We start from the raw sequence: 15,194 nt of genomic DNA, 5'->3' as shown, positions 1-15,194 counted from the left end.
TAATTTGTTACACGTAGGCCTATTTGTCATGTGCAGGCAGGAGCTTCAAATATGACACAACACAAATGGGTGCTTGGCTAAAGACACCATATTTATTATTAAACCATGTGGTTCTGATAGTTATGGACCATGAGTCAGTCAGTTCATGCTAGTTTACTGGAATCTGATTTGCTGTATTTACACGTCATTGTCTGGGGGGAAAAATATCTATAGGATACAGATAGGCGTTTATGACACGGTGACAATGAAATTCATACGGGTACCATAAGGGTAACATTTGTTTCATAAATTACTTTCATATCTAAAAACACATACAGATGGTAGGGTAGTCAGACATGTACAGCCACTTGCACTTTGTACACTTTTTTTTTTTTCTTGGAAAATTCAGAGCAACTCTGTTTCTTCTGTTAGTAGTAGAAATGCTCAATATCACATGGAGACAGACAATGTTTAGAGTACAAACACCATTCAGTAGTTTTTAAAAAATGCCCAGTGAAACAAGAAATGTAGCAACATCATCTACGTACGAGCAGAAATACCCATTTCATATTCTCTAAATCGCCATCACTTTTCACTCGGGGCTCTTTAACATGGTCAATTCAAGGTGTATTATATCCAAAAACAACGAGATGACAGAAATATGAGCAGCATCCTTTTTGTATGTAACCACTTAAATGTTTTTCTTCCAATAGACATGTCAATCAGTGACATTTCAGTGTTTTCAGATTTTTGTCAATTAAAAAAAAGTGTTTTAAAAGAAGTTAAAATTTAGAATTACATACTAAAATATTAAGGCTTTCCCAAAATTGAAATTCAAGTGAGACCCAACTAATCCTTTACCAGGATTACTGTAGCACTGTTTTAGCAATAAATACCCAGAACACAGACTATGGGTAAACAAGGTGCTTAAGAGTAATGTAGTTTTTGCAGGAGATAATAGCCAACACCAGAGACCAGATAAAACAGAAAGAAAACATACTTATTTACAGTAACACATATGTATCACTGTTTCCATGCTAGCTCGTCCCCAAATTTAAAATTAAGAGCACTTTTTCACCCATACTTGATACTTGAATGTTTGAATTTTCCAAATGCCAACCTCATAAATACATCACAGTGGGCTGAAAACGCGGGTCAAAATACTGAGTTATCTACTGACTACTCTATTTCATCACTCCAATGTTCAAACCTGTTGGACAGGGAGGGACCCAAACAGACTCATGTATAACCAACGAGTCCACCCACAGACTCACCTAATCATTTGGGTTATAAGAATAAAAAACTCAAAACAAAACATAAGGGAAGAAAAGACCTGCGTTAACCATTCAGAGCTGCTCAGATACTGAGGAGTTGTGTCCAAGCTCGAGCGTCCATGTTGTTGATCAAGCCGGCCAGGTTTACGTCTCAATCCATGCTTACATGCCCCCGCCTGCCCCTGCCTGGGCCTTGGCCCTGTATGGATCTCCAGTTCGTATCGTAGCAGTTCGTCCCGGGTCACGCCACATCCCTGTGTCTTCAAAGTGCATCTTGCGAGCGAGTCCGTGGGGGAGGGCAGGGCGGACCCGCAGGGCGGACCCGAGACGACGGGTCGTCCCGGTCCCCTCACTGATGGGCGCACTTCCCGGGCTGGTCACCCTCAGGGCTCCCCTTCTGCTCTATGGCAACCTGGAGGACAGCAATTAGAAAGGAAACTTACGCCAGTGATTTTTTTCTTTTATCCTGTGTTTACGGTTACATATTATTTTAATTCACAGATTCATATAATTAAAGTAACTCAACTGAACAATCATATGGCTCATGGCTAAATAGAATGAATGACAATGATTTTATTTGTCAAATTGATTATTAAGGGAAATAAAAATCTGCTATCTAACATATCTCACCAAAATCAGAAGAGAAGGACGAACAACCAACTGACATACACAACTGGGGTGCATTTCCCAAAACCATATAGTTGCTAACCTGTTAGCAACTTTGTTGGTTGGCATGGCAATGAGAAATAGCAACTATGGTTTTGGGAGATGCACCGCTGAATATCAGTGGCTAGAAGAACTCTAACTGCTCCCTTTCCCTGCCACATTACATAATGTACCCCGATAACGACGTGCCTGTAGTTACCACGTTCAGTCAGTAGAGGGCACTCTCATCCCACAAACACACATGTAAACCACTGTGATGCTCCTCCTCATACTGCGTGGGAGGTGTTTTTTTTTTGTTTTTTTTAAGTATATTTTTTGGGCTTTTTGCCTTTATTCGGATAGGACAGTGAAGATAGACAGGAAGTGAGTGGGAGAGAGAGATGGGGTGGGATCGGGACATGATCGCAGGCCGGACTCGAACCTGGGTCCCCATGGGCACTTGAACCCGTACATGGTATGGGCGCTGTAGCCTATTGCACCACAGAGCCCCCCATGGGAGGTGTTTTTTAAGCATCTTCACGCTCTCTCCTGTTAACATATGTGTGAACCAGTGGCCAGTGGAATGGACTTCATCCTGACCTGCTGTGAGCGAATGTGATGCGTGTGGCCAGGATCCAAGTGTGTCAGCAGCATCTCTATCTACCGTACTGTATGTGTCCAGACGCTAGCCTGATGTCTAAGAGGCTAATTGGCTCAGTATGATCAACACGCTAGTAGCCGTTTGACACCCGGTCAGGAGGACCAAGAGTGAGGTCATCCGGCTGATCCACAGGCAATCTGCCCTTTCTCTCTCTCTCTCTCTCTCTTCTCTCTCTGCATCCACACCAAAGGCCCAGACTAACAATATATCAGTAACTCCTATTGACAGCCTGTGAATATGACAGGCCTCCACTAAATCAGAGCTCCCTGCCAGAGAGCTTTGCAGGTGGCAATCCAACTGTCCTCCTGTGCACCAAATGTTGCTGTCTATTAGCTAGAGCTAGAAATAAGCTAGGCAAGCTAGCCTACGAATGGCAACCTTTGCTCCACCATAACTTTTTGTGAAAGAGTATCCAAATTGCATTATCTTGGTGTTCATGCCTGTTGTACTAAAATTCTGGATTTGTTCAAAAGTCTCAGGCAAAGTCAGTAGTCAGTGAGAAATCTCTTTGTTGACGGTACCGGAGACCTCCGCCATGTTGCTAGCTAACAAGCGCAGTCTAAAGATACAGGAAAAAGGCACACTTCTTATAGAGCTTGTCAAAGCTTACATCTTCATTTGTGGTATGTCAATCATTCAATGACCACATCACCCAACTCGTCAACATTGAACACAAGGCTGTATCCCTTAACCACCGGCATCTGTGGCCTTTCTTCAAACTGACCTAAGGGCTTTAAATTAAAGGAGAGGGCGCCAGTCGAATGACAGCTCCCTCTCAAAGCCCACTCTAGCTCTACAAAAACAGCACGTATCCCCATCACACCTTGGAAAAGGAACGCCACAGATGTTGGCCACATATCATCATCTCAATTTCTGTCCACTAATACATTTCTATGAATAACTTGCTCACAAACAAAACCAAAAGTGTGCATGAGTAAAATATAGACAGCACACATATATGGTCTTCGCTCATGGGTTAAAACATTATCCACTGGCCATACTGCACATTTGCTCTGCTTTCATCTGCTACAGGACATTGGAGACTTGGAGACATCTACAGTATTTGGATTCATATCTACTTTTCCTTTTTGTTCTCTCTTTTCTATTCTTTCTGTTTATTTTCTTTTTCTTTCTTTTTTTCTTGTTATATGTGGCACTTGTACATGTGAGGGATTGGGTTTATTTTTCAGTCTGATGTATAATGACCTATTCAACAGATAGAATTGATGCTAATGTAACACTTGGTGGGCTGATGTAGGCCGTATAGGCCATTTGCTCACTATTGTCTGATGCATTAATAGGAAGGACTGACTGATTGCTGGACATGGGGGCATTGCCCACTTTTTTGTCTATTTATATCCCCACCCACTCATCTACTTTATACCCGACGAAGACCTCTGGTGGAAACGTTGTAGTTTATTAAACCACTCTGGGAGCCTAAAGAACAGTGTTTTGTTTTTTCATATGTCGGCTAAGCCTTATACCCAGCACCTAAAAAATAACGTAAAAAAATGTGTAGATATCGGTGCACTTCATTCATTGATTAAAATTGTATCCTACAGTACATGCCTATCCTGTGCATATTGAAAATATGAGCATGCACACACACACACACACACACACACACACACACACACACACACACACACACACACACACACATGCACAGCCCCTGTCAGTTGAGCCAAGGCTGTGGTAACAGTTGATTACAGTATGTGTAGGCCAGTGAGAGACACCTTAATGACATGCTTAGATAGTGGAGAGAAAAACACTGGACTGGCGAAGGAGGCAGCTTAGTGAGGAGCCATTCCACACACACACACACACACACACACACACACACACATACACACCCACACACACACACACACACACACACACACATACACACACACACACACACACACACACACACACACACACACGGTTCATGACCTTGGTAAAAGTGCTGACCTGTTTCCAAATGCCAGTGTCACTAGGCCCTTCTAATGTAACCAAATGAGAGCTTCTGTTTTGAAAACACACTTTTGCAACTTCAGCCATTACTGAGTGATGATTGTTTGTGTGTGTGTGTTGGCATGCAAAACTCACACACACACACACACACACACACACAAACAAAAAACTTGGCATCACATAAGCATGTATTTATGTACAAGTACTACATGTGTGCACATATGCACATACTACATGCACACGCACACACACACACACACACGCACACACACACACACACACACACACACACACACACACACACACATACATACATAGAGAGAGCATTACCTTGTAGGAGAAGTGTGACCTGTAGGTGATCCACTTCTTGATGTCGGGCTTGTCCTCGATGGACAGGGAGCGTACAGTGGCCTTGGAGGCACATGTGGCCGGCATGTCGAACTCCACCTCGATCTGGCAGTGGAAGTGCTGGGGCACCTCCCAGTCGGAGCCAAGCTCCAGGTGGCAGAAGAATGTGTGAGGGTGGCCCAGCGCTGCACAGCAATACACACACACGCACGCACAAACACACGCATGCACGCACGCATGCACGCACGCGCACACACACACACATACACAAACAGGACACACACACACACACACACACACACAACACACATACACACAGGGCACAAGTCAGTGAGAGGTCACATCAAGGTCTGCAAGTGCTGCAAAGTGTCTGAGTGTGAGTATGTGTGCTTGCATGTTTAGCGGGTGTATGCAGGTACGGCTGAGTGGGTATATATATGTGGTGTGTGTGTATGTGTGTGTGTGTGTGTGTGTGTGTGTGTGTTTTTTGTACGTATATGTATGTCCATGTGAGCATGCATGAGTGCATAAGTCCATCATAGTGACTGCCCTTGACTCCCAGGTCAAGGCCATTAGATTACCTCATATGTGTCCAATGAGACAACAACAGAGATACATAGGAGAGAGAGAGAGAGAGAGAGAGAGAGAGAGAGAGACGGATAGACAGTTAAAGGACAAAAAGAGAGAGTGAGAGTGAAAGACACCCCCCCCCCCCCCGACATTGCCCCAGTAGTGTTTGGTGTGTGTGGAAGGGGGGGGGGGGGGGAGGCCTCGGTGTCCACAAAAGGAGAAGTGAGGCGCTACATGGCGGACCTAATGAATGCTGACAGCCAGAGCTTTGTGCGGCCAATCAGACGCGTTGCCAGGAAACCCCTGCCGATGCGATATTGAAAGGCCCCGGGGCTATTGCCCATTGACAGAGACATACCAGCGCAGGCCACGTGAAAGCAGCCGGCCGCTAGGGGAGGAGAATAGCCCGGCGCGGCCCGCGGATAAAGGCCTCGTTCCATATCACTGCACATGTCCCGGTCACCAAAAACGCAAACACAGAGTTGGGGTGGGGAGAAAAGAGTGTGCATCCCATTGTTAGACTGGAGCTTTGTTGAGAGATGTCCCTTCACATGCCAATTTCCTCTCTCGTCTGGTTATTGACAAAAGCCTTTTTTTAGGCAGGAGATGGTTAAAGGAATTTCACATTCTACATAAACCTGGAACACTCTGCTTTAGAACTAGCTTCAGTAGTACTTCACATACTACACGACTGCTTTAGAACTAGCTTCAGTAGTACTTCACATCCTAAACAACTGCTTTAGAACTAGCTTCAGTAGTACTTCACATACTACACGACTGCTTTAGAACTAGCTTCACTAGTACTTCACATACTACAGTACGACTGCTTTAGAACTAGCTTCAGTAGTACTTCACATACTATACGACTGCTTTAGAACTAGCTTCAGTAGTACTTCACGTACACGACTGCTTTAGGACTAGCTTCAGTAGTACTTCACGTACACGACTGCTTTAGAACTAGCTTCAGTAGTACTTCACGGACAAGACTGCTTTAGAACTAGCTTCAGTAGTACTTCACATACTACAGTACGACTGCTTTAGAACTAGCTTCAGTAGTACTTCACATACTATATGACTGCTTTAGAATTAGCTTCAGTAGTACTTCACGTACACGACTGCTTTAGAACTAGCTTCAGTAGTACTTCACGTACACGACTGCTTTAGAACTAGCTTCAGTAGTACTTCACAAACTACGACTGCTTTAGAACTAGCTTCAGTAGTACTTCACAACATACACGACTGCTTTAGAACTAGCTTTAGTAGTACTTCACATCCTATAAGACTGCTTTAGAACACTGCTTTAGAACTAGCTTCAGTAGTACTTCACATCCTACACGACTGCTTTAGAACTAGCTTCAGTAGTACTTCACATACTACAGTACGACTGCTTTAGAACTAGCTTCAGTAGTACTTCACATACTATACGACTGCTTTAGAACTAGCTTCAGTAGTACTTCACATCCTACACAACTGTAACACAGCACACAGCACTAGACTTTTTAATCAGAAACGGGGGTCAAAACACAACTGTAAGCAAGTTCATGGGCAAACTTTGTGATATGTGTCCATTTTCCCTGCAGGGGATTTTATTTTCTGATGTGGTGATATTTCAGCACTCTTACACAATATTACAACAGTATGTTGCAATGCTGAAAAAGTCAGAGAAATGCACTACCCTACAGCTTCCCAATGATGTGCTAAGAGGTACCGATTGCTCGATAAACAGGTAAACAGGCTGGGATGTCATACCTGAGTTTTTGTCCGGCAGACGACTGATCCTCCATACCACTGAAGAGAAGGCCTGCTCATACTTGGCAGTTCCCAAGGTAACTCGCATGGCCGGTTCTGAGCCCGACGTGCTGGTGGACCCGAAGCTGGCTCCTTTGTTGAAGCGAGCCTTGAGAGACTTCTCTCCCGTCACGCTCTCCCTGCGGAAATTCTTGGCCCAGAGCTCGGGGATGGGGTAGCGGATCATGACGTTCTCACACGGGATTAACGTGAGCGGGTCCCGGTTGGAGGAGAAGCCGGTGGACATCACCAGCCACGACTGCAGCTCCACCTCGGCGCCCCGGACGCTGGCTACCGTCCGCACCGTGAAGGGCAGCGTCTTCTCGGCGAACGCCGTGCGAAAACGCAACAGTTCGAAGCGCCGCCCGATCGGAGGGTTGAACGCTATGGCACGTGACTGGGTGAAGTCCTGCTGGTCGACGGACTGATGTAGTTGGCACTCTCGGACGCGTATCCAGCGCGTTGTGGTGTTGGGGATGATGTCGTGCCTCGACACCACCTCCTTGCCCTTCACCAGCACGTCGTTGAGCCCCAAGCGGCAGGCCGGGGAACCGGACACGAAGACCAACATGTTGACCCGGGTCAGAACCAGATGCTCCAATATCCGACAGTCCCCTTTGGCCACCACCCCGTAGAACTCGTCTTGGACCTCCACCGCCACTTCCTCGTCCGAGTAGCTGACGGGCGTGCTCGGAGGACCTGCATCGGTGGTCAGCCCCACTAGTCGCTCCTGCAGTGCGTGTCTGAAACTCAGGAAGTCCTCGTAGTTCTTGGTGCCCAGTTTCACCAGCTGTTCCCTAAAGGGCAGGTGCACCACCGACACCTTGGGCTGGATCTTGCGCTTCTCCTTGTACACCACATGGTCAATGCTGAGGGTGTGCACGCGTCCGTTTTCCTCGTAGTTCTGCAGCTTGTGTTCGGACAGCTCGTGGTTAGCGGTCAGCTGGAACACTTTGAACGGCTTCTCCAGGCCCTTCTCGTAGAAGAACTTGAGGGTCCCCGAGTCGCTCAAGCGGACGAAGATGGGGCCCCAGTGGCGAGACGACATGATGTTCTTCTTCTCGGGGATGCGGAGGAGCATGGGCCAGCCGTCCTGCGCGAGCATGTGACCCGGCATGTACGCCGTCTCCTCCTCGTCCTCCGTCACGTCGGCCAAGTCGTCGGGCAGCGTGGGACTGCCGCACTCGTCAGGGTCGGCGATCTGAAGGTTCCTGAGAGTGTCGAGGCCGTCTCTGGAGGAATCTTGACCCAGACCCTCGTCCTTGCTGCCGGACTCAGCCACGGCGGACGACAGCAAGACGAACTCGCCCTGCAGGTCAGAGTCGGTGGACTGGAAGAACGGCGAGCTGTAGGAGAGCGACGCGGGACTGTCCAGGAAGGAGCCATTGCTCTGCGAGTGTTTCACTTCCTGTTGGTCGAAGAAGGAGCTGAAGGGGTTGATGGAGGAGGGCTGGATGTTGGAGAACTCCTTGTCGAAGAAAGGGTTCTTCTTGCTGTAGCTCGTCGGGCTGTGGATCAGCGGACTGTCCAGCACGAAGGCCGGGTTGGTCCCATCCGGAGTCAGGTCCAGAAGATGACGCTCGTCTCTTCTCTGGTTCTGGTCAAGAGACACGATCAGGTTGCTGTTTGAGTCCTGAAGGGCCGAGCGGTTCAGGTTATCCAGGTTCATCTGGGTCGGCCGGTTCGGCGGCTGGAACACAGGCTCCTCGTCATCGTCGAAGGTGACCCAGCTGGCAAACCGGGTGTTGGTGTTTGTTTGGCTGTCTGTGTGCTTGTTGTTGGATGTCCAGTTGAAGGAATCCATGGCTACTCCCTCATCTTCCTGGAAGACAGATGAACCTGCCAACAAATAAACAAGCCCTGTTATTTAAATATAGCTGAAAAGATTAGAAGGTCTTCAGCTTGTTTCAGTCATGAGGGTAAATGTTTTGCATTTTGACTTGCTCAACTTTCTCAGAGCAAAGGAATTGCGTCTTTTAGTTGTTCTGTGGTTACTCTCGGACACACATATACACACACACACACACACACACACACACACACACACACAACTTTCTCAGAGGAAAGGAAATGTGTCTTTTAGTCACTGCAGTGAACCGTGGTTACTGTCGGGCACACGCACAACCACAGAGTTTCTCATTCCGTATTTATTGTTTCGACTGGTCTTACAAACACGTTTTGAGATGAAAGCCCGAGGACAGAGCGAAGAGAAAGGTCAATCAGGGTAAAGGAGGAAGACTCCAGAGAAAGAGGCTAAGATGCCGTCATGCATTCTCACGAAACCCAAACATCACTCACTGCTTTTACTGACAGTGATTCGCACAAGCCTGAGCAAGTTCAGGATGGGTAGACATAAACATCGCCATTTAACAACAGGGTTGTCACACCAAAAACTTACACAATCACACACTGCTACCTCCACCACTCTCCCTACTTCTCTCTCTCTTTCTCTTTCTCTCTCTCTATCTCTCTCACACACATACACACACACACACACACACACACACACACACACACAGTGCACACCAAGTACCATGTGATCACAGTCTACAGAAATTCGGTTTCATTACCAAAAGAAAGTGCTGAGTCAAGATCCTCCTTTTCCTTAGCTACCGTAATCTGCATTGGGGGCACCTATACTCGCTCACGGTGGCTGGCTAGAGTAACACAATCACAGCCCGCTCCCGAGAGACGCAGCAGCAAACCTCCCTCCCCCGTCTCGTCTAATGAGGCTCTTTTGTTTGTCAACATGTCAAGTGGAAAAACGGCCCTTTTTCCAAAGCTCCCTTTGTATCCCAGAGTTTCTTTTGATTCAGGGCTGACCTAAAACAATCCACAACAATCCACTGGCTGAAACAAAAGGTGTTAGAAAAGTACACTCCGGACAAATCCCAAGGTCTGAACGCCGTCAGAGCCAAACAAAGCCCGAAATGCAAACATCAATCGCCTTCTTTGTGAGTCCTTGTGCCTTTGTCTGGTCTCAGATGCAGCGAAACTCAGCCTCTGTCTCCCTTTTTATGCCACTACTCTGAAAGCATCTGCCTGCAGCCAAATTGCAGACAAGGGGGGGGGGGGGGGGTTCACCTGTTGCTAGGCACCAGGACTCTCTACCTTAAACCCACTTCTGCTACTGAAGAAGTAAGGAATTAAAATGAACTTCTTTCTCTCTACATAGAACCAGACACACACACTGTGACAAACTAACAACAGCAGAGTTACACAGTGTGCAATGAGAGCAGCTGCTCTCTGAATACATATACACATATCAAAACATTAAATTCATAGTATAGATAAATATACTAAAATACAACCACTGAATTTTGACTGGAACATGCAGTTAAGTGTTTTCTTTTCAAAGAAAAACTAGGTTACAGTTACAGTTGGGATTTGCAATTAGTGCTTCACTAAGGCTGAAGATTAACGGTATCTTCTTAGGTGTGCTGCAGTCAATCTGTGCAAGACTGAACACAGCACAGGCTGCAAAGAATGCCACACTGCCTCTGACGGTGCACTTGATATAACTGAACCTAAACCAACACCATCTGTGCAATGGCAGGTGACATCTGGGGAGAATCTCGCACTTTCCAAACAAAACATAAAAGATTTTTGCTAATATGTTTATACTTGTTCTATTGAGTACAAAGTTCCTCTGTATCTGCTAAACTATATCACTAGACAGCTGCTGTTGTGTTTCCCGTAACAAGACTGAGTAGGGGAGACTAAGAAGAGTGTCCTTGACCACCAAAGGCCTGGAGGGGAGACGAAATGCGGAGTTCAGCACATCATGTAAAACCCACAGAGTGTCAAAGGTACGTCCACAACAAGTTTCCTCACGTTGCAGGACGAAACCTAACCAAAATGGACGAGGGGGTGGGGTGGGGTGGGGGGGGGGGGGGGGGTTGAATTTCCCAAAAAGGGAGAAACCTGTCAAGATCTCTTTCAGAGGAAGGGAACACAGGAGTGCTTGAAAAGTTTGAAAGGTTCAGCTTTGACTCAGACAGAAGTTGTGTTTGGCTGGAGCTTGTGGGTAAGGAATGGGGATCTTTACAACGAGAGAGCTGAAGGCTGAGCACCCCGTGAAAGGCAAGTGACTGTTGCTAAGCGCTAGCTTATCGGAGCATTCTTGCCACAGCAACAATGAATTACAACCAAGCCTGGCCACAAGGAACTTAATCAGCAGCACCATACAGAGGAGAAAGCCTGTAAAACCTCACTCTCAAACACACACACACACACACAGACAAGTTTCTAATTTCTCTCTACTACACAGTCTCTCCCTCTCCTCTCTCTAGATGCCTCTCGTGTTCCACTTTGTAGAATTAGTTTGACAGTTGGGAGGGAGCTTAGCGTTGGATGTAGTAGTGTATTAGAACCCCCTGTACATTACGTTGACCTATGAGCACAACCTTCAAAGAGCTACATGGACTCAATGATCCATTATGTGACACTATGGCAAAGGTAGCCAGGTCCCATTTAAGGTTGGAATAAGGCACAGGAGCCCTGACACAACCCTCACAGTATCACACACATACACACATACACAGAGAGAGACACACACACACACACACAACCCTGACACAACCCTCACAGTATCACACACATACACACATACACAGAGAGACACACACACACACACACAACCCTGACACAACCCTCACAGTATCACAAGCTAGGTGTGTATGTGTGTGTTTGAGTGTGCCTGCTGGTGTTTAAAGCATTGTAAAACAAACCTGACCTACTGATGCATAAACCCATTATACAGTATAGAAAACACACACACACACACACACACACACGCACACACACACAAAGACGAACACCTACACTAACATAGCCACACACACACACACACACCCCGACACAGACATGCAAACACATAAGCACACACAGACTGTGACAGACACACACACACACATTCACACATTCACACACACACACTTACCAAAATGCAAGACACCACTGACAAAAGGCCACTTGCACCAACAGGTACTCTTTTGAAAACAAAACAACCCCAGCAGCACCCAAGGACAGCTCCCCCCCCCCACTGCTAGCAGCCCAGCAGCACCCAAGGACAGCACTCCCCCCACCCCCCACACACACACACTGCTAGCAGCCCAGCAGCACCCAAGGACAGCTCTCACCCGCATGGACAAACTCAACTCACCGGTGAAGCCACAGCCGAGGTCCAGAAGCCAGGAGACCGGCCAGAGAGTGAGTGAATGTGTGTGAGTGTGTGTGTGTGTGTGTGTGAGAGAGAGAGGGAGGGAGGGAGAGGGAGCGTGAGTAAGAAGGCTTAATCTAGTGGCGTGTTGGCCTCTGATCCGTGGCGTTAGCATTAGCGGTTAGCGTCCACGTGACTGCCAGCCTTGCTGCTGCCTACATACTTCAGGAGAGGCGTGTAGGTGCCTGTCTGACTGCCGGTCGGATCGCCGTAGTTACAGGAAAGAGGCCAGTCCTCAGGCAGGTAGGTAACACTCGACACAACGCCCTTTGCATATTAGCCACACCTTCACCAAACACAGGGATGACACATGCCCTTTGATGAATGATTAACACTTGGAACTCTGGAGCTATCATGAAAGGCAGTAATTTTGTCATTATTGCCATCAGAGTTCTTGGACCAACAAATAATAACAATTTAATAGCCCCCTACACTGGATGGAGTCCATGTATCCATTTGACTGGGTTCAGTGTTGAGGAATATAAGGAGTGGCCTCTGGCTACCTTTATTCATCAAGCAGAACAAAGATCCTGAATGCAAAATAATTATTTTGTCCACATATGCACAACTAAAATCAAAGACTGCAATGACAGGTGTTTTCAGCAGTTCAGTTTCAGCAGTTCAGCAGGTATTTTGCTGTCTCACCTTTCTCCCATTATCTGTTTATCAGTCTATTTTCATATCTCATGTTCTGTATCTTTCTGTCTCTTCTTTGTCTTAACCTCCCTCTCTCTCTATCTCTGCCCTTCTCTCTCTTTCTCTCTCTCTTCCTCTCTGTTTCTCTATCTACTACACTTCTCTCTCTCTCTCTTTCTTTCTATCTTCTACACTTCTTACCTCTCTCTCTCTCTCTCTTTCTCTCTCTGTCTGTCTTCTACGCTGCTTCTCTCTCTCTCTCTCTCTCTCTCCACCCCCCCCCCCCCTCCCCTGGCCGACAGGCAGAGACTGCTCAGAGAGAGATTACTCTGCAAACACCAGCATATCCATCTAAGAATGGCGTGGGTGGGTCACACACACACACACACACATAAGCACACCCACACACACGCAGCCTGAGGCTGAGGGCCACGATGAGGGACTCCTTCACTCTTTCTGCACAACGTAGCTTAGCGTAGCAGGGGGCCTCTACTAATGGGGTTAAACATGTGGTCAATCAACACAGCGGGGTCAACGGGTCTCAGACAGATTTAGGACCCAAATCAGCTTAACCCCCCCAATCAGGAGCCAGGTCCCCCTGAAGAGGAGAAGTGCCAATGAAAGGATATTTAGCTCCAGCGTGCATGCGTGTGTATGCATGCCGACGGCTGTAAGCGCACGCTAAAGGGTTCCTTTATGCTCCGTGGCAGAGAGGGTCATTTCCTAATTCACATCCAGCCGCGGCCTACTGGTTAGCGCTTCGGACTTGTAACCGGAGGGCTGCCGTGGCCTACTGGTTAGCGCTTCGGACTTGTAACCGGAGGGCTGCCGTGGCCTACTGGTTAGCGCTTCGGACTTGTAACCGGAGGGCTGCCGCGGCCTACTGGTTAGCGCTTCGGACTTGTAACCGGAGGGCTGCCGCGGCCTACTGGTTAGCGCTTCGGACTTGTAACCGGAGGGCTGCCGCGGCCTACTGGTTAGCGCTTCGGACTTGTAACCGGAGGGCTGCCGCGGCCTACTGGTTAGCGCTTCGGACTTGTAACCGGAGGGCTGCCGCGGCCTACTGGTTAGCGCTTCGGACTTGTAACCGGAGGGCTGCCGCGGCCTACTGGTTAGCGCTTCGGACTTGTAACCGGAGGGCTGCCGCGGCCTACTGGTTAGCGCTTCGGACTTGTAACCGGAGGGCTGCCGCGGCCTACTGGTTAGCGCTTCGGACTTGTAACCGGAGGGCTGCCGCGGCCTACTGGTTAGCGCTTCGGACTTGTAACCGGAGGGCTGCTGGTTCGAACCGCGACCAGTAGGCACGGCTGAAGTGCCCTTGAGCAAGGCACCTAACCCCTCACTGCTCCCCGAGCGCCGCTGTTGTTGCAGGCAGCTCACTGCGCCGGGATTAGTGTGTGCTTCACCTCACTGTGTGTTCACTGTGTGCTGAGTGTGTTTCACTAATTCACGGATTGGGATAAATGCAGAGACCAAATTTCCCTCACGGGATCAAAAGAGTATATATACTTCTACTTATACTGATTACACCTGACCTGATTTTCCATGGAATGGGAGGGAAGGTGTGGGGTGGGGTTGAAACCAGTACCCAGAAACCGAGAAAGGTGTTTTCTCACACACACACACACACACAACACCACCAACACCACCACCACCCACACACACACCACCACCACACACACACACACACACACACACACACACACACACACACACACACACACACACACACACACAGAGACCCATCACAATGTTCTCAGTTTGTCTGCCTGTTAAGAAGCAACACTGGTGGATTGTGTTAAAAAAAAGACCATAGTGAGCATAGTGAGCATGCAAATTTGCATGTTGGTTCATAGCTGAATAGTGAATAAACATGCTCATTTTTAAATATTAATGCGTATAGTTTAGGCAACATGTCCTGACATTAAAAGCAAGTCTTGACACTCTATTGTGTGCATTGAGTGTGGTTGGCTTCTTTGACATGATCATTTCCTAGTTGTCTCATTCAGCTCTCCATCTGAGCTTTCTCTGTTCCTATGCAAAATTACTGTTTGCTCACTTTGCAGCGTACTGTATTGCAATCCATGCTGCCGTTCTGCGGAATCCCAACCTGCTT

The 15,194-nt window shown here is 47.6% G+C and overlaps 1 protein-coding gene across 5 annotated transcripts in view; it reads right to left on the bottom strand.

Annotated features, from left to right (window-relative positions):
* Positions 1 to 70: 70 nt before the first annotated feature.
* Positions 71 to 15,194, bottom strand: part of ston2 (stonin 2) — a 37,716-nt gene continuing 22,592 nt past the window's right edge. For 3 of the 5 annotated variants that reach the window (XM_042072692.1, XM_042072694.1, XM_042072696.1), the window contains 3 exons: positions 7,183 to 9,060; positions 4,846 to 5,048; positions 71 to 1,665 (listed from right to left, as the gene is read on the bottom strand). In XM_042072692.1, coding sequence (XP_041928626.1) covers positions 1,603 to 1,665; positions 4,846 to 5,048; positions 7,183 to 9,060 — 2,144 coding nt within the window. In that variant the 3' untranslated portion in view covers positions 71 to 1,602. Of the gene's footprint in view, positions 1,666 to 4,845; positions 5,049 to 7,182; positions 9,061 to 9,791; positions 10,189 to 12,385; positions 12,620 to 15,194 lie in introns of those variants that run through there. The other 2 variants (XM_042072693.1, XM_042072695.1) reach the window with 2 other exon arrangements.

This window comes from Alosa sapidissima, chromosome 19, assembly GCF_018492685.1.
Source record: "Alosa sapidissima isolate fAloSap1 chromosome 19, fAloSap1.pri, whole genome shotgun sequence".
Lineage (NCBI taxonomy): Eukaryota > Metazoa > Chordata > Actinopteri > Clupeiformes > Clupeidae > Alosa > Alosa sapidissima.
This window is presented reverse-complemented; position numbering and strand designations above follow the sequence as displayed.